General features: G+C 44.2%; 1 protein-coding gene across 2 annotated transcripts in view; it reads right to left on the bottom strand.

Annotated features, from left to right (window-relative positions):
- Nucleotides 1-464: 464 nt before the first annotated feature.
- FAM76B (family with sequence similarity 76 member B) overlaps nucleotides 465-17016 on the bottom strand; it is a 105007-nt gene continuing 88455 nt past the window's right edge. The window contains exons 9-11 of one of the 2 annotated variants that reach the window (XR_004539815.1): nucleotides 8725-8826; nucleotides 3149-3346; nucleotides 465-1121 (exon numbers count right to left, since the gene is read on the bottom strand). Coding sequence is in view for 1 of the 2 variants with exons in the window: in XM_033948064.1 (XP_033803955.1) it covers nucleotides 3257-3346; nucleotides 8725-8826 (192 nt within the window). In the remaining variant the exon portion in view is untranslated. Of the gene's footprint in view, nucleotides 3347-8724; nucleotides 8827-17016 lie in introns of both variants that reach the window. The other variant, XM_033948064.1, reaches the window with a different exon arrangement.

Consider the following 17016-nt stretch of genomic DNA (forward strand, 5'->3'; position numbering starts at 1 on the left):
GTGTGTCTCTTCTTTTCAACCCCATCTAGCTTCTTTCCCTCTTTCTTCTCCCCCCCCCCCTGCTTCCAGCATCTGGCTCACCTGCCTGTCCTCCCCTTTCTTTCCTGCTGTGGGTTTTTCTTTCACCCTTCATCCCCTTGGCCCAGAATCCTATTCCCTTTCACTCCCTCCTTCCAGTGTGAGCCAGGAACACACGGTCCCTGCAGCCCCCACCCATCCGCCCGATCGCAGCGTTTAGCAAGCTCCCTCCCTTCACCTCACCTTAGTTTGCAGGCTTTCTTTTTCTGCGACGCGCACGTGCGGCTGCTCAGTGTTGAATCTTCTGCTCTGCTGCAACTTCCTGTTTCCGGTTGTGTCAGAGCAGAAGATTCAACACTGAGCAGCCGCGCGTGCGCGGCTCTTTGAAAGCGGCAGGTTGCCGAAAAAGAAAGCCTGCAAACTAAGGTGAGGTGAAGGGAGGGAGCTGGCTGAACACTACAATTGATCGGGCGGGCAGGGGCTGCGGGGACCACGCAATCCTTGATGCCTCACTGCGGAGACAAGACCATTCACCGCTCCACAGGGCGGTGAATGGTCTTGTCCCCGTCCCCGCAGCGACTGCTATTTTTCTTTCCCCGTTTCGGCGGGTTACCCGCGGTTAAACGTGGATAGCCGCGGGTAACCGCCACCGTGTCATTCTCTATACAGATCGACACTTGAAGAACAGCTGTTCACTTTGAAGCAGGAGATCAATGCGATGAGGTATCTTGGCATTGTGCTTCGAAATAGTGGATCGATGCCTCGATAGAAAATGTTGATGAGATGAGTTAGAACGTCAATCCGAAGATCGATGTTTGGAGGTAGAACATCATCGAGAAGGAGAGCGACAATGCCTCACAGAAGATCCATGAGAAGTAGCTCGATGCTCCAATGGATAACTGAAAATGGTACCGTGAGACCTCATAGTGGTATGCTTAGGCTGGGCTGGTACTGAAGAAGTCGCTTTTTTTTTTTTTTTCTGAACTCCCTTTGGAAGAATTCATCGAGTTTCTCCCTGAAAGCATGCACCGGTACAGATGGCTCAACAGCTGGAACCATCGATAAAGCAGGTTGTCTCGGCATGGAAGATCTTCATAAGAAACCTGCAAGGGTAGAGAACGATAGCGTTGCATTAAGGGACTCGATGCTGTTGAGACCTGCAACGCTGTTCATTAATGAAGAGGAGGCACCATGACCATGTTACATCAAGTGGTATCGAAGGTGCCACAGGCATCGAAGCATGAATGCCTAAAAAGACAGAGCGCTTTAAAAATGACAACCTATATCGCCCATGAAGCCTTGCATCAAATGGACTTGATGCTTAACTGGCAGGGCATTCTCCACTGCAATGTATCTGCGTCGACTTGGTAGAAACATCGGTTACAGAAAGGCATGCATCAACCGGAGTCGATGTTAATATGCCACCGATGCAAGCAGATGAAGGTATCGATGTCTATCGGTTCCGGTCAGTCCCAGTTAATGGAAGTCTGATCCAAGACCTATTCAAATAAAGAAATAGAAGAAGAAAAACTTTGACATTAATCAATAGTAGCTCTCCTTTTCTAATCTCTAGCCCCGGAGTCAGATACAGTCAGAGAGGGCGAGCTAGGGTAAACTTGAAACAAGGCCAAAAATCCATCAATGATCACAGCAGGAAGTAAGGATGGAAAATGAAGGCTGCAAAGTGCAAAAGTTCATTTTACTTTTACTTTTCTAGATTACTTATTTTTGAAAAGAAAAGAAAGAACAGCAACTAGAAAGAGTAAGTTTATAAAAAATAGAGATGGGAAAGCAACTCGACAGAGAGATACGTCTTCTTCACGCTACGGAAAACTGATGACCTTGCAAGCTGGCGTCAGGCAGGAAGGCACTCACGCATGTGCAGTGCGGACAGTCTAAAAGCTTGTTAAAGCTTAAAGTAATTCTACAGTTTTCATTGTCCATGCTAGGGCTCCATGGATGACCCACATGTGAGAATATGCTGCCTGCTTATCTAAGGACATCATCATATTTAAGGTATTAAAAATAGTTTAACCCACAAAAGGACTAAAGCCTAGTATATCATTCCTGAAGACTTGGTCCAAAGCAGAATATACCATTTAGATATAAAAGCAGTTAAGTATCTGTCAGATTCAAACAATAGCTTTCAAATGATACAACCCAATTATTGAGAAAAGGTTTGGCAAATAAGCCATAGTCAGAGCTATGTCAGCTGCAGAGACCATGGAGACTGCCTAAGCTTAACCATCAAGAATGAAACTTGGACATAAATGCAGCTTAGCAAGAGGTACAAGACACGCATAAAAACCATTATCCAATTTAGATACTAGTTTTACATTGCATCCTGGAGCACATGTATCCAGAAGACAAGCTAAATGTCAATTCAGCAGAACCAATGTTGAATCTAACCTTAACTTATACTAGCAGCTTATTTTGAAAAGTTTTTTTACAAATACATTAATATAGACATAACCGAGGGTTCAGCAGTTTAACACATAAAAAGTCATGTACAAAGACTGAATTCCATAAATAAATGTTACATGGAAATAAAGGCACTTGCAAGTAAAAATGTACAGTTGCGTTTACAAAAACCTCATTAACTTCCAGGCACTATACAATATGTATACATATAGAAAAATTTCAGTATTTATGATGAAAATGACCAACTACCTGCTAACACTAAAAGATGTAATGATTCAAAATATAGCATTCATACTCTGCTTTTGAACTGATGAGTAAAAAACACCATGATTTTTCCTCCTGACTACCATACACCATGGAAATCAATTTCTAAAATCTGTGATCACCTGAACAAAATACTAAAAAATTATACAAAAATCACTGAAAACTGTTAACACAGTGTAAGACTGGAGTTATCATTTGCTTTAAAACTCCATAAAAACAGTATTTCTACTTTATTGCATTTTGTGTTAAGAAGCCAAACACACTATTGCAGTGTTTATTCTTCACAATGGCCTGAAAACTAATGCAGGCTAAAAAAACACACACAAAAAAACCATACATAAACCAAAGAAAAAACTTCTTCAATCCAGCTGAAGTTTTGTATTCTGTGACTTAACACAATAAACGCAAGCTGCATATTATAAAAAGGTATATGAAACATGCTTACCAAATCTGATGTGGAATGGGAATTTCCCCCATTGTACAGAATTTAAGGGCTTCACAGAATTACCCATATTTAAATGAAGTAAAAACACTAAAGCCAGCAAACATTTCTTCAAGGAGATGTTAGTATACTGCCACTTTTATCAAACTTTTTACCCTTTGACAATGCTGCAACTTGTTTAAGTAGCTCTCGATTTTTAGCCTGTAATAGAAAAAAAAAAAGAAACTCTTTAGATAGTGTGAAGCTCTGAATGGTGGACCATGTGGTGACCCTATACACTTCCCTCCTCCATATTCTTTGTGGTTTTTATCCCCCTCCCGGACCTTACCACAACTTATTTTTTAAAGCCTCCACAACTTTTAGGGCTGACTCTTACCCAAAAAAGAAGAGAGTAAGACTAATCACCACCTAATATTAAACAAACTCTACTAAGCAAAATACAGAGGGGCCACCCCTACTCACACAACCACATCTCACCATACAGCCATACTTTCATACACAACAAATGGAAAGTGAGCTTCATGGGTAAAAACTCCCACTTGATAAGTAAACAAATCTGTTGTTCATTTGCTTCAATAAATAGCTGTGATAGCTAAAATATCTACACAATAGGCTGAAAGATCCTGTTGTGGTGGTGGGGGGCCCTATTCAAACCAGATACACTAATCAGTGCAAGTCCAATATCTTGTGATGGTACAGGGACAACTTAACTTGAACATCGTGCTCTCCTGAAGCCTACGAGGTCATCCTTCAAAATGAACATCAATTCAGGGCACTCCAAGCCAACTACCCAACAGGGCAGACCCTGTTTCGCTAGAAGCTGCGTCAGGGGTTTTGCTCTTCTTTGAAACCACCAACAATCATTGTCCAAACCACTGACTCTTCCCCCCTGCCTCCTGGTTCCCTCTATAACTTACTTAGGGCAGACTCTGATCCACCCCCACCTCCCGGACCCTTCCACAACTTACTTTAGTTGTGAAGTGTGGCAAGAGCAATCTTCCTATGTTTAGTTGTGAAGCGGGGCAAGAGCAATCTTCCTATGTTTTTGCCCTGTGCAGAGCCACAAACATAAATGGCTGCAGTGAGTTCCCACTGTAGTCTCGCGAAACCACAAGAACTCACAGCAGCCATTTATGCCTGTGGCTCTGCATGAGGAAAGAGCGTAAGAAGATTGTTCCTGCCCTTCTTCACCACTAGACCACCACGCTTTAAAATTAAGTTGTTGATGGGTCCAGGAGGGGGGCGGGGGTGGGTCAAAGTCAGAACTAAGTAAGCTGTGGTGGGAGGGCTGTGTGTCAAAATCGGCCATAAAGTTATTTGCAAATTTTTCTTATTCGTGGGCTGGTTTTGCCCCTAACCCCCTCGAATATGAAGGGAGAAATATAATCTTTCTTTTGTAACTGCTATAGGTGGGTGGCTGAAGACAAGGCTCTTATTTGGCATGCATTCACTATGCTCCGAACTTGAAAATTAGTTATGCAGCAACAATAGATAGGGTGGACTTGGATACTGCCACATCTAACCTGTTTGGATCAAAGGACAAGAAAAGCAGAAGGGACTTCTGAACATATAAGAGCTGTGGTTGAGGTCATGGAATGCACATATCAATTCTTCTAAATAGTAAAAAAAACCCACAACAACACTCCTATGAAATCTTAAAATAAGAATATAAGAATAGCCTTACTTGGTCAGCCCAATGCTCCATCAAGCCCAGTAGCCCGTTCTCATGGTGGCCAAACCAGGTCACTAGTACCTGGACAAAACCTAAAGAGTAGCAACATTCCATGCTACCAATCCAGGGCAAGCAGAGGCTTCCCCCCATGTCTTAATAACAGACTATGGACTTTTCCTTCAGGAATTTGTCCAAACCTCTCTTAAAACCAGCTATGCTATCTGCTTTTACCACAACCTCTTGCAAACGCATTCCAGAGCTTAACTATTCTCCGAGAGAAAAAATATTTCCTCCTATTGGTTTTAAAGTATTTCCCTGCAATTTCATTGAGTGTCCCCTAGTCTTTGAATTTTTGACGGAGTGAAAAATTGATCTACTTTTACCCATTCTACTCCACTCAGGATTTTGGAGACTTCAATCATATCTCCCCTCAACCTTCTCTTTTCCAAGCTGAAGAGCCCTAACCTTTTTAGTCTTTCCTCATATGAGAGGTGCTCCATCACCTTTATCATCTTGGTCGCTCTTCTTTGAACCTTTTCTAGCATTGCTATATCTTTCATGAGAAAAGGAGACCAGAATTGAATGCAATACTCCAGGTGAGGTCGCACCACGGAGCGATACAGAGGCATTATAATATCTTTAGTCTTATTAACCGTCCCTTTAAAAATAATTCCTAGCATCTTGTTTGCTTTTTTGGCTGTGACTGCACATTGAGCGGAAGGTTTCATTGTATTGTCTACAATGACACCCAGATCCCTTTCTTGGGTGCTAACCCCCAAGATGGACCCTAGCACTGTGATTTGGGTTATTCTTCCCAATATGCATCACTTTGCATTTGTCCACATTAAATTTCATCTGCCACTTGGATGCCCAGTCTTCTAATTTCCTAAGGTCTGTCTGCAATTTTTCAATCTGCATGCGTTTTAACACCTTTGAATAGTTTAGTATCATCTGCAAATTTAATCACCTCACTCACTGTTCCAATTTCCAGATCATTTATAAATAAGTTAAATAGCACCGGTTCTAGTACAGTTCCCTGCGGCACTCCACTGTTTACTTTCCTCCATTGAGAAAAATGATCATTTAACCTTACTCTGATTTCATCAACCCAGAAGCATAAACACTAATGAACATTACATAGGGCCTGATGCTCAGTAATAGCAGCATACAAATGATATGCACGTTATTCGTATGGAGCAGCACCAGTAAAAGGGGGAGGAACTGTGCCTGGTGCTTGCTCAGAACAACATTCACTAGCACAGCTCCTCCTCAAAAAAAAAACCCATAACAACAAACAACTCCAAACCCGCTGCCATTCTCCTTCCCTCCCAGCTGACTTGTGTCTTCCCCTGCCAGCTCCAGAGCTACAATCAGCTGATTGCAGCTTCTCCGGCAGGGGAAGATGCGAATCAACTGATGGGGTGCTCCCTGCTAGCCCTCCAAAAAATCCCTAGTGGTCTAAGTCGAGCACTCTTCAAGGACCTGGCCCCCCCAAAAAAAACCACCCCTCTTCCCTCCCAACTGGCTGGTTGTATGGCCCCTGACACCCCGACCCCCTTACCTTATTTGAAAGACCAGCAGTAGGGATGCCCACTCCTTCCTGCCAGCAGGCCCACCTCTTCAAAATGGAAGGCCTTCCTGGAAGAGGCCCTAGTGCATCCCAGGATCAACTGGGAAAGTCAGCAATTTTAAAGAGATGGGCCTGTCGGCAGGAAGGAATACACATCCATCCTGCTAGTCTTCTAAATACAGTACAGGGGTGGGGTTGTGGTGTCAGGGGTCATACAGCCAGCCAGGAAGGAGGGAGGGTTGGCATCTTGAGCTGGGGGTGGCAGTTCTTTGAGGGGGAGGGCAGATCCTTGAAGGGGGTGGCTTGGCCCAGCCCAACCCACTAGGTATTTTTTTTTTTGAGGGCTGGCAGTGATCAGTGGGGCACTCACAGAGCCAGCAGGGGAAGCCTTGATTTAGCTGGGAGGGAAGTGGAATGGCATTGGGTGGTTTGTTTTTTTTCAAAGGCGCACAACTGTTGTGTATGTGATTTGTGTGCACACAACACACACACAGCAGCTACCGGCAGCTCCATAGTGACCCTTTAAGGAGGGGGGGACATTGCTAGGAGAGTTCCTTTACAGTAAATACTAATAAACTCCTAGTGGTGCATTTGCATAGAGTTCTCGGTGGTGGCAACTACAATCAGTAGCCACCTCAGAGAACCCTTTTGAGCATTGTCAGGAGAGTTTCCTTGCAAACCTTTTGTGCAACTGGGCCCTAGTCAGAATTTAGGATGAAAGTTAGGGAAGAAACTAGTTCAGTTTCCTGGGCCTTATCATTATCTTCGATATGGGCATGGCCAGCTTAGATAGTAGCCCGGGAGCAGAGTCAACATCTACGTCTCATATACACATCACAGATGGTTCTAGGGAGAAGTAGAGAGTGGTCTTAGCATCTTGGTACCTGATGCACAACTTTCTGGTGTGCCATTTAAAGATTGCACATTTACTTAAGGCTCAGTATTTGTTGCTTGCCTTTGGCTTTTAGTCCAAGTATTTTGAAGCCCTTCTCAGATTACACTCTGGAGATTACAACTAAACTCAACACAAGCTTTTTTTGAGACACTATGAAGAAACACCAAAATGTGTCAATAATGTCAAAATACAGTATCAGAAAAATACAGTAAATACAGCAAGACAAACCAGTTAAAAATTTTGCCCCATCCTCTCCCTCCTCTAGAAGCCAAGTGTATTCTCGCTTGCTGTGATAGAAATAATAGACTGTAGGTTAATGTAACAAGTTTAGTAATTTGCTTCAGCCAGTCGGTGTCAGTGAGTTCCAAAAAGGTCCCAAGTAAATTGTAACCGTCTGCCACCAGGAGTGTCTAAGTTGGGTTTTCTCTACTGTTCCATCTGTAAATGTTGTATAAGAAGTGCCCTCCATTGCGCTAAAGTAGGAATTTCTGGGATTAGCCATTGCAGTAGTATAGCTTTAATATCCAAGAGAAAAGCTGGTGGTCCAGCAGTGAATCGCGGCAGGAGTGACCTTCCTTTGCTCCTGTCCATGCAGAACCACTAGCTAATTGTCTGCCATGAGAAATTGCGGCAATTAGGTGTTGCCACGATTGGCTGCCGCGATTTCTCAGTCCTGCGAGAATTCACAGCAGCCAATTAGTTAGCAGTTCTGCACGGGCAGGAGCGAAGGATGGTTGCTCTTGCCATGATTCACTGCTGGACCACCAGGGATACTTAAGGTATGTGGGGAGGTGGGAGGGAGATAAAAATAATTAGAATCAGGCTGGGACAGGAGATGGGAGGGATCCCTCCTGTCCCGGCCTCCGCTGGACCATCAGGTCTCACGGAAGGTCCGGTGGAAGCCTACAAGGCATCGGGAGGGAGGGGGAAAAAGTACAGAACCTGGGAGGGACGGAGGGGGCTGGGTGCAGAGACTGGCAAAGCAGCGAGGGAGAGGGAACAGGGTACAGAGCCTGACAGGCAGGGCAAGGCAAGGCACTGCACTTGAATATTAACACCCCCCCTGGTTTATATTCGAGTCAACCTTTTTTTTTTGGGTGGGGGGGAAGGTTACTTTGGTTTATATTTGAGTATATATGGTAATTAACTCTTCCATCTGTACCATACCTAGTCTGGTCACTGAACAAACAGTTCCTCAGATGGTGACATCAGGAATGCTGTAATCATGGGCCCTGCATTAGTGAAAACTCCCCATCTCCTTCCAGTGGGGCTGTGAATACTACCTATGTAACATTCCTGCCTTAACCGAGGGTCTATCTACTTGGCACTACACAATTTAGCTATTCCACACATCTCAAACAAACATTTTATAGATGCTTCCCTGTTTGCAATGGTTGATGAAAATTCCATTAAAAAATAGTCGTAGTTGAATATTATTATACCTGCAGTTGTTCAACAACTTCCTTGTGTCCTCTTTCCATCCCATTCATCTTTGTTCTCAGATTAGATTCCTGATACTGGAAGTCTGCCTTCAATTCTGTCAACTACAAAATGACAAGTATGGAGTAATTAATATAAATTCTGAAAGGGAAGATTAGGTACTTTTACTTCCCTCAATAATCTTCTGTTAATACAGCATATGAGTCCTGACAGAAGGTGAATATCCCATATTTGTGAGTCGACTGCAGGAAGATGAAATTTACATTCTTCAGCTTCACCTCCTTCTCCAATGCTGTGGAGCCCCCTTCAGTTAAAGCAATAAAACAGAACTACAACAAAGAAAACAAGAAGTAGGTGGTACAGGTAGTCTCCCCACAAACACAGTTCTGTTCAGTAAGAAACATTAAACAAGGTTAAATAACACCTTAAAGAACTTAGGGTGAATGAACCAAACCTACCCACTAAAATAAAAAGCATGCATTAATCTTATGGAGTTCAGAGTATCATTCTCATTGAAACACTCACCCTTCACTCTACCCTTTTTTTTATTCTGACAGCAGAAAATCTTCAGTAGTGGACACAGAACTTTGATCCAGGGAATACACATGTGAATTCTAGGCTGATAGGGCAGGTTGTCAGGACTTGTATGTGTTAACAGAAAGAAGATTATCAAGGTAAGCATTTAATCTTCTGTTACACAAAGTATACACGTCCTGACAGTAGGTGATGTACCAAAGCAGTCTCCTGATTCTAGGGAAGGACAGATAAGCCAGCCCTTAACACTGAGGACCCAAATTCTGTATCCCCTCTTGCTGCTACATTTACTCTATAAAATTTCAGAAATGTAGTTACCCTACAAATATCCTCAGGAGAAACTGCCTGCGCCTCCGCCACGAAGATGCCACACTTCTGGTTGTGTGCACTCGCAGAGAGGCTGTTTCTCATAGCCAATGTACGTCGAAGATATAGCCATACGAATCCATCTGGCAATGGTCACACCTTTGATGCTGGCTTGCCTTGCCAAATTGCATTTGTTAAAACAAAAGGATGATCTGAAAGATGAAAATGGAAAAAGGTCGAAGTCTGGTGGACTCATGCCTGGCCTATAGGGAACATGAAATAACACCTCCCAGCTGTATTTGCGTAGTTTTTCATTGACATTTCCTATGTGCGGGTGAGTGCTGTCATGAAGAATGAGTGGCTTAGCCAAGAGCAACTGAGATTGGGTTTTGTGCATTTTATGCAAAAAATCACAATAATACACTGCTGCGACACTTCTTCCACATGGAACTTTGTCTGTGATGATAATGCCTTCATGATCATAAGCAAAAATCATCATTTGTTTGTCTTTTGATTGAGCTTATCAAAATTTTTTTGGTCGTGGGGAATATGGAGCTCTCCACTCGTATTTGAAAAATTACACGAATACGGCTGGGAGGTGTTACCTCATGCTCCCTACAGTCCAGACATGAGTCCATCAGACTTCGACCTTTTTCCAAAGTTGAAACAACCTATGCGTGGACATCGTTTTGCATCTCTGGAAGAGCTTTTTTCCACCGGTACCCGAGCCATTCGGCAACTGAACAAAAACGATGTCTTGGATGGAATAATGAAGCTTCCCGAACACTGGGACTCCGTCATTGCAAAGCAGGGAGACTATATTGAAGAATTGTAAAGAAATACTTGAAAAAAACCAACCAAACAAAAAAAAACCATGTAAATAAATAAAAAAAGTGTGCATTATTTATGAAACAACCCTCGTATTTAGAAGAGCTGAATTATGCAAAGACAAATTTCAAGTCATACGATGAGGAAAAGCGCTTAATAAATAATACAATCAAATAGTTCTTGCAGAATATACTTCAAAAGACATACAGCTTTGAAATTTGTTCAAAATTTATTTTAAACACTAATCTGGAATCATTAAACCTTTTAAGACTAAAGTATCTTGAAATGATATGACAACTAAGTCAACAGGCCGGTAAGTCTGGCTTCTGTGGTAAGCAAATTAATGGAAACGTTTTTAAAACAGAGAATGGTGACGTTTCTGGAATCCAGTGGATTACAGGACAGGAGGCAACATGGATTCACTAGAGGTAGGTCTTGTCAGACAAATCTGATCAATTTTGTTGTTTGGGTGACCAGAGAATTGGATAGAAGGAATGCACTAGATGTGGTGTATTTAGATTATAGCAAAGCCTTTGACAGTGTTCCACATAAACATCTAATAAATAAACTGAGTGCCCTTGGGATGGGTCCCAAAGTGACAGGCTGGGTCAGGAACTGGTTGAGTTTAAGGCGACGGAGGATAGTGATTAACGGAGATTGCTCTGAGGAAAGGATGTTACCAGTGGTGTGCCTCAAGGTTCTGTTCTTGGGCCTGTTCTTTTTAACATTTTTATAAACAATATTGCTGAAGGGCTGTCAGGTAAGATTTGACTCTTTGTGGATGATACCGAAATCTGCAATAAAGCAGACACCCCAGATGGTGTGAACAACATGAAGACCTAGTGAAGCTTGAAGAATGGTTTGAAATTTAGCAGCTAAAATTTAATGCTAAGAAATGCAAGGTTCAGCATTTCAACTGCAAAAACCCAAGGGAATGGTACAGTTTAGGGGATGAAGAACTTATGTGCACAATAGAAGAGGGGGGCTTAGATGTGATTGCATGTGATGAGCTTAAGGTGGCCAAGCAGGTTTAAAAGGTGACAGTGAAAGTTAGAATGATGCTAGGGTACATAGAGAAAGGTATGGCCAGTAGGGAAAAAAAGAGGTATTGATGCCCCTGTATAAAACTCTGGCAAGATCTCATTTAGAATATTGTGTACAATTCTGGAGGCTGCACCTTCAAAAGACATAAAAAGAATGGAGTTGGTCCAGAGGAAGGCTATTAAAATGGTGCGTGGTCTTCATCATAATGCGTATGGGGACAGACTTAAAGATCTCAAGATGTTTGGGGGCCATTGGCAGATTATTATAATGAATAAATAAATAAATAACATTTTTCCCGTAATAATATAATTGATAATGAGGAGGTAGGGTTGGGGGGGGGGTTCTGATTATTTCTTAAAGATTTGGATGAATAATTAAAATATTGTATAATATAAGTGAATGTATATGGAATGATAGGGAGGGGAGGGGATAAATTTTATTAATTTACGATGGATGTAATAGAAAATCAAGTGATGTTTTTAAGATCAAATGTTATTTCTCGATTCACTTGTTGTAAGTTGTAAAAATGAATAAAGATTTTATTAAAAAAAAAAAAAAGATTTCAATATGTATACTTTGGAAAAAAGGCGGGAGAGGGGAGATGTGATAGAGACCTTTAAATACTTACGTGGTGTAAATGCGCATGAGTCGAGTCTCTTTCATTTGAAAGGAAGCTCTAGAATGAGAGGACATAGGATGAAGTTAAGAGGTGGATAGGCTCAGGAGTAATCTAAGGAAATACTGTTTTACAGAAAGGGTGGTAGAGGCGTGGAACAATGTCCTGGAAGAAGTGGTTGAGACAGAGACTGTGTCTGAATTCAAGAAAGCGTGGGATAGGCACGTGGGATCTCTTAGAGAGAGGAAGAGATAATGGTTACTGCGGATGCGCAGACTGGATAAGCCATTTGGCCTTTATCTGCCATCATGTTTCTCTGTTTCCTACCTAAACAGCAGCCAACTACACTTCAGAAAGCAGTATATTTTTAGCAAAGAGACATACAAATAAATGCATAGTAGACAAAATAAATTCCAAGTTAACTTGCACATATTTACTGCCTTTTTAAAGTAATATACAGAAGAACATAAAGCAAATATAACATGGACACTGACAAACAATTACAACAGTAAAATATTCAAACAATACACATTATAGCATAGTACACTATTTATAATATCAACACAATACACATCAAAGTACCTTAACAGACAGCAAAAGAGACAATCGAGGTGAAGTATATAGACAGAAGATGGAATAACAGGCACTTGTATAGGTAAATGTGACAAATGAGAGGTAGATAGGGGGTGGGTTTTGGTGTGGGCAGACTAGATGGGCCGTGGCCCTTTTCTGCCGTCATTTCTATGTTTAATTAGAAAAGTTCAATGCAAAAGGTCTCAGTTACAGTATGTAAGGGAAAGCAAGCTGATACTGCAGTATTCACAGCCAATGTTAGCCCATGTGTAACTAGCTAATTAGGTTTCACTTATGTTAAAGATTTTGGAAAAGAGCCAGACTTCCACTTCCTTCTTAAAGTCGAAAGGTAGAGAAAGCACTCTTGGTTGCTAGAAACATAGTAGCTAAGCACTGATAAAGATGGCTGTCACTTACAAAAGTAGAATAGTTTTAAAAAGCTTGAGTTTGCAGAAATGAAGAAAATGACCCATGTTAGAAGTATGTATCAAGATAGTTGGTGTGTTGTCTATCCCAGTGATTCCCAACCTTGTCCTGGAGGAACACCAGGCCAATCGGGTTTTCAGGCTAGCCCTAATGAATATGCATGAGAGAGATTTGCATATGATGGAAGTGATAGGCATGCAAATTTGCTTCATGCATATTCATTAGGGCTAGCCTGAAAACCCAATTGGCCTGGTGTTCCTCCAGGACAGGGTTGGGAACCACTGGTCTATCCTATATGGACCTCTACGTCCTTCCTTTGCATTGCTCCTTTTTCTTTCACTTTTTGTGCAGTTTGATACAGCGCCAGTGCAAATGATCGATGTTCAAGCTCAAGTTCTCTATGTGCTCACTTTTAAGAGGTCTTGAGGCATGTTTCATTTACCAGATGTATTTTTCTACTACATTTTCTCTTGATGCTAATTTCTCATTCTGCCCATGAAAACACCACACGTCTGGTCGAATGAGCTTTGATAGAGCTAGAAGGTTACCGTATTTTCACGCATATAACGTGCACGTTATACGTGTTTTTACAAACCGTGCATACCCTTGCGCGGTATACGCATGAGCGCGTTGTACAAAATTTTTTTTACATAGTTCCCCCCCCCCGACGTCCGATTCACCCCCCGCAGGACCGCTCGCACACACCCGCACCCCCACCCCGAAGGACCGCCGATTCCCCGACACGATCGGGGCAAGAGGGAGCTCAAGCCCTCTTGCCCCAGTCAACCTTGGCACCCCTGACACGATCAGGGCAAGAGGGAGCTCAAGCCCTCTTGCCCCCCCCGACACGATCGGGGCAAAAAGGAGCCCAAGCCCTCTTGCCCTGCCGATTCCCCAACTCCCCGACAATATCGGGCCAGGAGGGAGCCCAAGTCCTCCTGCCCTGGTGACCCCCCCCCCGCTAGTTGTTTGGGCCAGGAGGGAGCCCAAACCCTCCTGGCCACGACGACCCCCTAACCCCACCCTGCACTACATTACGGGCAGGAGGGATCCCAGGCCCTCCTGCCCTCGACGCAAACCCCCCTCCCCCCAACGACTGCCCCCCCCAGAACCTCCGACCGCCCCCCCAGCCGACCCGCTACCCCCCTGGCCGACCCCCACGACACCCCCAACCCCCTTCCCCGTACCTTTCTGTAGTTGGCAGGACAGACGGGAGCCAAACCCGCCTGTCCGGCAGGCAGCCAACGACGGAATGAGGCCGGATTGGCCCATCCGTCCCAAAGCTCCGCCTACTGGTGGGGCCTAAGGCGCCTGGGCCAATCAGAATAGGCCCGGAAGCCTTAGGTCCCTCCTGGGGGCGGGGCCTGAGGCACATGGCCCAACCCGACCATGTGCCTCAGGCCCTGCCCTCAGGAGGGACCTAAGGCTCCCGGGCCTATTCTGATTGGCCCAGGCGCCTTAGGCCCCACCAGTAGGCGGAGTTTTGGACGGATGGGCCAATCCGGCCTCATTCCGTCGTTGGCTCCCTGCCGGACAGGCGGGTTTGGCTCCCGTCTGTCCGGCCAACTACAGAAAGGTACGGGGAAGGGGGGTGGGGGTGTCGTGGGGGTCGGCCAGGGGGGTCGGGTCGGCTGGGGGGGCGGTCAGAGGTTCTTGGGGGAGGGGCGGTCATTGGGGGGAGGGGGGTTTGCGTCGAGGGCAGGAGGGCCTGGGATCCTTCCTGCCCGTAATGTAGTGCGGGGTATGGTTAGGGGGTCGCCGTGGCCAGGAGGATTTGGGCTCCCTCCTGGCCCGAACAACTAGGGGGGGGGGTCGCCAGGGCCAGGAGGACTTGGGCTCCCTCCTGGCCAGATATTGTCGGGGAGTTGGCGGGGCAAGAGGGCTTGGGCTCCCTTTTGCCCCGATCGTGTCGGGGAGTCGGGGGTGCAAGAGGGGAAGCAGCAGGACACTGGTAGGAGCTTCTACATGATGGGGGGGGGGTCAGGAGGCTGTGGGGGTACGAGCGATCCTTCAGGGTGGGGGTGCGTGCGAGCGGTCCTTCGGGGTGGAGGTGCGAGCGGTCCTGCGGGGGGAGGGGGGGGATGAATCGGACGTCGGGGGGGGGGGGGCATCAGGCTTTCAGGGTGGGGACAAGACTTCAAGGGGGAGAGGAGAGTCGGGGCAGGCGAAAGAAGAGTCGGGGCGGGCGACTGGAGAGTCGGGCAGCGTGCGCGGTATACAAAAATTTCTGTACATAAATTTGTGTTTTCCGCGCGCTATACCCGTGTGCGCGTTTTACACGGGTGCGCGTTATCTACGTGAAAATATGGTACTTGCTACAGCCTATGTACGTTGATGAAATTGCAATGCAAATCCAGATGCCTTAGAAGCTGATTTGCCTCATCTTGACTGACTGTTTAAAACAAACAGAAAGGTGAAATGTTGGACATAGTGGTTGCGGAAATGGAGGGACAGATGTAGTATGTGGTGGAGAGGGATGATAGAAGGAGAAATGTTGGGCATGGGGCTGGTGTGCAGTAATGAAAGATGCTGCACATGATCCAGGGGATGAGAGAGGGAAAAATGTTGGATGTGGCAGTAGAGAAGGTGGGAGAAATGCACCAACCCTTTCTCTTTCGCCACTCCCTTTGCAGCAAGGGATGGAATGAGAGAAAGACAGATGGACAGTGAGAGAAAGAGGGAGACATGTTGCTAATGGGGGTAGAGGAGAGAGGAAGAAAAGTTGGACTCATGGAGGGACAGAGATATATGTTGGCTGGGGAAGGGAATGAAGTCCGGCGGAGAGGATGAGTGCAGGAGGCAGAAAGAAAAAAATGTTGGATGCACAGTCAGAAGAAAGTTCAACCAGAGACTAATAAAATCACCAGACAACAAAGGTAGGGAAAATTATTTTATTTTCAATTTAGTAATCAAAATGCGTCAGTTTTGAGAATTTATATCTGCTGTCTATATTTTGCACTATATTTATCAATTTGGTCAGGAGTTAGGGTGGTTGAACAAAAGCAATTGATCTACTCCCATGCCTTGTGTGACCTAAAACTCCAACTTTGCTTAAGCACTGCATCAGAAGGAAACTACCTAGGAGTCTGAAATTTTGCAGTTTGGTACAACACCTTTGGGGCAAGTTTCTGTGCCAAGTTTGAAATCTTTTGCGAACGTGCTTCCATTTCTACAGGTCAGCAAAGTAGTATGCAAAAAAAATTCATAAATGAAAAGTTTTGGCACAGTTTGGCTCCATACTGCTGCTGGTAGGTAATTCAGCTGAGGGTACAACTTTACCAGCAGACATGTACCATGAGGTACTTCTAAGATTTTACAATATGAGCTTTTACAGTCAAGTGAAACTGAAGATATGACCATCCAAAAAATATGGCTTTATGCATTTATGCAAATTTTCACTGTTTTTCAGATTCAAATATCTCTAATGTGTAGTTGTGTTTTGTTTTTGTTATATCATTTGAAAGAGCATGTTTTTTGCTACAGAAGCTATTCTGTTTCATCTTGGACCCGACCTTTCTTTGGTAAGAATTGATGGTTTAAAGATAAGCATTACTTGCTTGTGTAAACATGTTTTGTTGAAGGGTCATTGGCATTTCATTGTGAATGTGCAGTGGAACTATATTGATCTGAAAATTCATAACCAAGCTTTGCCAGTCACAAGTACTCGTCTCGTACTATGCTCAGCGTTTCACAAACTTACTGTGTGCAAGCCCAAATGCATAATCATGTGATTCACAAGAATGTACGTAAAGCTGTAGTAGTATGTCTGAAACATGCAGCTTTTCTGAACATGTTCTGACTTGCAACTATTATAGCACAGTGGCTGTATGAGCAAGTCTGGCTTTAAGGTTCATCATGACCTTATAACACCATATGAATCTACATAGACGCTCCTTGGCCAACCATTCAGTGCAAAATTGGTATGATATAGGGCAGTTGTTTCAAACTCGCGACCTTCCAGGTACTA

This window comes from Geotrypetes seraphini, chromosome 6 (genome assembly GCF_902459505.1).
Source record: "Geotrypetes seraphini chromosome 6, aGeoSer1.1, whole genome shotgun sequence".
NCBI lineage: Eukaryota > Metazoa > Chordata > Amphibia > Gymnophiona > Dermophiidae > Geotrypetes > Geotrypetes seraphini.